Below are 6,251 nucleotides of genomic sequence, written 5' to 3'. Positions count from 1 at the left end.
AAACCTGATTGAGTTGGTGAAATAATATTTGCGAATACCATGATCATTCTTTCATGAATCACCGAGATATGATTTATTCATGAAATTACTAAGACTAATGGGACGTAAATCAGCAAAATTCTTCACTGTCTCCTTCTTAAGCAGCAACACTAGATTAGTATGAGTGCTGAACTTGGTCAGATCTTGTCCGCAAAAAATGCACACACCATTTCAGTAATATCAACCCCTATTATCTCCCAACATTCTTGATAAAATTGCCCTGTGAATCCATCAGGACCACATGCACTGCTCCCATTTAATTCAAACACCACCTTTCTGACCTCCACCTTGGTAGAAAGTCTACACATTTCCACATCTGATACACATCTTGGAATATGGTCTAACATTGCATAATTTTCTACAAAATTATTCTCTTTAAATTGCTCTCGAAAAAACTCCACCGCTTCTTTACCAATGTGAGCATTTGTTTTTGTAGTGACTCCATGTTCTGTTGTAATCTCCGCAATATGTAACTTTCTTCTTCTCCCCATTACATATGAAAAAACTTCGTATTCTTATCACTCTCTGAAAACCATTTCATCCCCGCCTTTTGCCTCCAAAACTCTTCTTCAAGTCTCAAGTAATTTTTTAATTTCGCCTCCACTTTATGCAGCTCCGCTTTATTGCTTTCTGAAGGCTGAATCTCCAGTTGAGCTTCCTTTTACCTTAATGACATCTTCAATAGTGGCAATTTGTTGAAAAACATTGCCAAAAACTTCTTTACTCCAACCAGCCAGGGCCTTTTTAGCTTTTTCATCTTTGCTTGAAATTCTATGAACGGATTCCCCACAAAATCTACCTTCCTGTTTTCTTCCACAATCTTCTTGAAATTTTTGTGGTGTCTCCAAAAATTAAGAAAACGAAAAGGCTTGACTGTGATCTCCTCCTCCGAACTACATATCATATGCAAAGGTGCATGATCTGAGGCCTGTCTAATCAAATGGGTTACCTCTGACGATGGAAACACTTCTTCAAATTCCTGGATCACCAAGATCCTGTCAAGCCTTTTAAAAATACACTCCTCTTCAATCTGCCCATTCCACCAAGTAATGTTGCTTCCAATCGTATGAACTTCTGATAGAGCACACATACAGATGAATGATGCAAAATCTATGGCCTCATGCTGAGTAAAAGGAAGCCCTCCAAGTTTCTCCTCTTCATTTAAAATAACATTAAAATCGCCCCCAATAATCCATGGGCATCGATCTCTGTCATTAATTCTTTCTAGCTCTTCCCAAAGTTCAAGTCTTTCCAAAGCATTGCATCTAGCATATACAACAGAAATAAGAAGAAACTTGATGTCAATTTTGAATTTGATGGTGACTTGCTGCACAGTGTCTAAAATGTTAATACCTTCCCACTCCGATATCCAAAAAAACCAAATTTTCCCCGAACAGTTTACACCTGCATTATCGAAGCCCAGTTTCCTCCTAAAATTATCTAACTCTGATGGATCTTGAAAAGGTTCCATCAAAGCTACAAATGAATAATGATATCTTTTATTTAGCTCAATTAACCTCTCAAAAGATTTTTGAGTGTTAACCGACCTAATATTCCAAAACATAATTTTCCCTATCATTGATCGCTGTTGGATGCCTTATCCTTACTGCTCCTTGTTTTCACCTGAAAAGGTAGCGTTTGTTTGCCTTTTCTTACCCCATGTTTGAGACTGTTGGTAAGTCGTGGTGATAAATCGCCCGCTTTGCTAATTTGTTGTATGTTATACTCCATATCCTCATCCTCCTCCTTCTCTCTTCTATGTTGTATATCATCTTCACCATCTTCAATAGGTCTGGTCCCTTTTTTATCTCGTGTTGTCTCCCCTTTGTTGTTCTCACCCATAGAGTAATTACTTGTCCCAAACAATTGTCTAATCTCATTATTTTGGTTTCCTTTGTCAAGTCTTTCATCTTCATAATTGTTAGCCAGTGACTGATCCTCTTTGTTTGACCTCTCCGGCATTTTATCCTCATTATGAATAGAAACCCTGCCTGATTTAGTGTTTCTGTCTTCACATTTTGATGTGCTGTCCACCTCAACCAGGTTCGTATCATCCGGCATCATTTTTGACTTGTGTCTCTTCTCCATGTTATCACTCATACCTGCCCCAGGGGAATCAACTTTTGTCTCCTCCTTATGGACTAACTCCTTCTCTCCATCCTTTTCTTGCATCTCCTTTCCATCTTGTCTTCACATATTAAATTTGTTGTCAGTTTTGATGCCTACTTTACTCCAGACCTGTTCCTGTTGTTTGTTTCTTCCTCCTCCCCATTTTTTGTACTTTTGCTCCACGAACCCTTCCTCTTTCCTGTCTTTTTGTGCAACAGGTTTGTTATCTACAGCTTCGCTCCCCCTAGCTTCAAAGTTTTGCCTCCTATGCTCCTGTGTTTGTCCTTCTTTGTGCCCTGTCTTTTCTTTTGGATATAATTCCTGATGTATCACATAACACTGTTCTTTATTATGCCCCTGAATCATGCATGTCTTGCAGTCTTTTGGGACATAGTCATACCTTATTTTTATCCATTTCTCCATCACCTCCCCACTCTGGTTTCTCATCCCAATCTTAATGCGTTCCGGAAATTCTTTCATTAGGTGTACCTCCACTTTTACTCTCGCACAACTAGGTCTGGTTTGATTTCTTGTAGCCATATATACCTGTAATGGTTTACCTACTGCTGCAGCTAGGGCAAAAATAGTTTCCTTTCCAAAAAAATGTGGGGGAAGCGAGGGAAAAGAGATCCACGCAATTGCAGCCGATGTTTCCTCATCCGGATCGAACATAGGATCCCACTTGAGAGTCCGCATTGGATATGAACCATTTTGTTGATTGATGTAGAAAGCCGGTTTCGATAACAGGTGTACGTAATCCTTCAATAGAGTAGCCTTGATTAACATATGTCTATTGCTTAACAGACCAATATTGCAGTCCCCTTTAAGTTCACACTGCTTAGGGATCAATCTACGTAGGTCATGTATATCAGGCCTCCATATGAAAACTTACCAATGACTTCATACTCAATATTTTCTTTTATGATCATATGATTCACTTCGTCCTGTTCCCATATTACTTGTGGTTCATCATGCGAAAAAGTGATTAGTTAAAGGGGTAAGCTTTGAATTGTCTCAAAGAGTCAGCATAGGTAGGTTTTTTGGCTGCCAGTATGCCATCCTCAGGAGGATAATGGTTCCCAGCCACGACGGCCATTGGAACAGACCAATATGTTTAACGGCGGCAAGGTTTAGGGTAATCTCAAGTCTTTTATTTAGTTTAACTTTCTCATGTTATTTTTTAAGAAGAAGGCATTCAACAATCCAAAATTATCAAATATCAAACCAAATTATTCGTGTAAAATTTTGAAATTTATAAATCAAATCAAACTATAAAATTCAGATTTTTTGGGATTTTCATCCTCGGGTTGGTCCGAGTTTTTCAAATACCAAATCAAACCATTGTGTCGAATTTAAATTTATAAATCAAACCAAACTAATAAACTTTGGCTTGTTCCAAATTTTTGGATTTTTTCGATAAAGTTTTTATACAAACATATAATTAACTTGTGCTCCAAATATTTCTTTAATCCAACCAAAATACAATTATCTAACGTGTTTCTTAAAAGAAATAACACAAAATATGCGATAAGTATTGATGACACAAAAATATTTAATAAAATATAATAATGAAATCATCATATAAAATAAATATTGTAAAGTCATAATGAAAATAATCATAATTTAACAGTACTACATCATTCTAAAATAAGTTTAATAAGTATTAGTTACATTACCAAACATTTAAGTAAAATTAAAATTAAATTATTTATTTTAATTAAATAAACCAATGTAAAACTAAAAAATAAATATTTAATATTATTGTCATTCTTGGTGTTGAATTGATTTTTTTGCATTAGTAATAATTTAAATTTTATTATAATCATCAACATCTATGAACTATAATCTTTATTGGATCATTCTTAATTTTAAGTTTTAAACTTGAAATAATATATTAAAAGATAAAAACTATGAAATAGTATAAGAAATATTTTAAAATGATATCAAAGTAAAATTTTTATGTATAAATAAAATTTTAAAATTACATATATAATGTCAGGTTGATTTGGTCTCGTGTTGGATTTTTTTAGATAAAACCAAACCAACCCAAACATAGTCGGAGTTTTTTTTCCAATAACAAACCAAGTCAAACCAAATCACTAGTCGGATTTTTTTTTGATGTGTGGTTTGGTTTGATTTTTTCTAAAAGGAAAAATCACCCCATATACATATTTAAGAGACAATATTATGGGTTCTAAATCTACTTTAAAAAAATTCTTACTTATAACAATTTAATTACGGGTTATAACATATTAGTGTTTATTTATAAATTAATTAAATTTTAGGGATATTGCATAAATACCCCTTAACCTATGCCCGAAATCTTAGAGACACACTTATACTATATTAAGGTCCTATTACCCCCTGAACTTATTTTATTAATAATTTCTACCCTTTTCGGCCTACGTGACACTGTCTTGTGGGCCCAATGCTAGTTGACTTTTTTTTCAAGCTAGTGACACGTAGGCCAAAAAGGGGTAGAAATTACTTATAAAATAAGTTCATGGGGTAATAGGACCTTAGTATAGTATAAGGGTGTCTCTAAGATTTCGGACATAGATTGAAGGATACTTGTGCATTTTTCCTAAATTTTACTTTATTATATAATTAATCTTTTTATAATTTTATATTGTTATTAAATTATATAAATAAAGAATACACCATAATTATCTCTTACACAATTATAGGGATTTACATTGATTTATTGTTCAAAATAAGTAATCATTTTTATAATTTTGTATCATTATTAAATTATTTAAATAAAGAATACACCATAATTATCTCTTACACAATTATAGAGATTTACATTGATTATTGTTCATTTTTTCTACAGTTACAAACCAATCCTATCCCAACACCCTTACACTATGTTTGGATCATTGTTATCCATTGTATTGTATTGTATCGTTACTATACCTATATTGTTTGTTTTGATTGTTACTTAAAGTGTATTGTACTGTATGCTTAAATTTCGTTGTTTCGTAACAATGGAAATCGCTATTTTATGGAACAACCAATTTGTTGTATTCCCATTGTTACTTAATTTTTTTTTTCAATTATATTTTTACATAATATTTCAAAATCCTATTTTACACTTTACCTTAATTATTTAAACCTAGTCAAACCTTCTACCCTAGAATAATTAAGAATATTTAAGTAAATTTATAAATTACAATACAATACAATCAAACCAAACAATTAGAATGTTACTAAACAACAACAAACAATACAATTTAGTCAAACATTGTGTCTCCTATACAATATAGTACAATAGAGTACAATACAATACAATACATTATGAAGCAATTGGTAACAAAGATCCAAACAAAGTGTTAAGCATCACATCTCTGCTATACAACACATTACCACCCCACCACCTCATTTTACGAATTCATCTTTCCTCTCTTTCAATCATATTCCATTGAAATCGTTCTCAACATCTAAATACTGATTAGGAGAAAATTTTCATCATACAATCCAAAGAAAGAGTTGATTCACAACTCTAAGAATCAAAGATTTAAGATTTTCAACAAAACATATAGAAGAAATCTTAGCATACTCCTCGAAAGAGCCCTCGATTAGTAGAAGCAACTTCTACTATTGAAATACATGCTTCAATTGAAGTCAAGCATATGACGAATGTGCCTATGTACATATGTTTATTTGTTGAATATATCTATGATATACCGTGGTTTCACGGTATAATTAATACTTTTTCCTTAAGTTTAGTGTGTCTGAAAGCCTTTTTGTGCTAATTTTGATATAAGTTTCTCTTTGTTTTGCAGGAAATCTGTCCAAAGCTGAATGCGGAGATTTTGAGCGGAAAAAATGCAGAAGAGACCACCTACGGAGCTTATGACGGTCCGTCGTGCCTGTGACGGTCCGTAGGTGGCAGCGTAGTGCAGCTGCTGAAGGAAGATGGGGAAGTCTGACCAAGTGTGGGATTACGAAGCTTGTGACGGTCCGTCATGGCTATGACGGTCCGTCCTGCAGGTTCGTCGTGAAGTTCAGAGAAGTGATCCCAGTACCCAGATTCCGAGAGTTGAAGTATTTTGGAACGAAGACCCTCGACGGACCGTTGTGCCTATGACGGTCCGTCATAC

General features: G+C 34.1%; 1 protein-coding gene across 1 annotated transcript; it reads right to left on the bottom strand.

Annotated features, from left to right (window-relative positions):
* Positions 1-659: 659 nt before the first annotated feature.
* On the bottom strand, positions 660-1,510 carry LOC107001349. The gene is made up of 2 exons (XM_015199431.1): positions 989-1,510; positions 660-881 (listed from the first exon to the last, which is right to left on the bottom strand). The coding sequence occupies exons 1-2, from the start codon at positions 1,508-1,510 to the stop codon at positions 660-662; spliced, it is 744 nt and encodes a 247-aa protein (XP_015054917.1).
* Between the last annotated feature and the right edge of the window lie 4,741 nt (positions 1,511-6,251).

The sequence above is a fragment of the Solanum pennellii genome, chromosome 10 (genome assembly GCF_001406875.1).
Source record: "Solanum pennellii chromosome 10, SPENNV200".
Lineage (NCBI taxonomy): Eukaryota > Viridiplantae > Streptophyta > Magnoliopsida > Solanales > Solanaceae > Solanum > Solanum pennellii.
The sequence above is the reverse complement of the archived record's forward strand: the minus strand, read 5'-3'. Positions and strand labels throughout refer to the sequence as shown.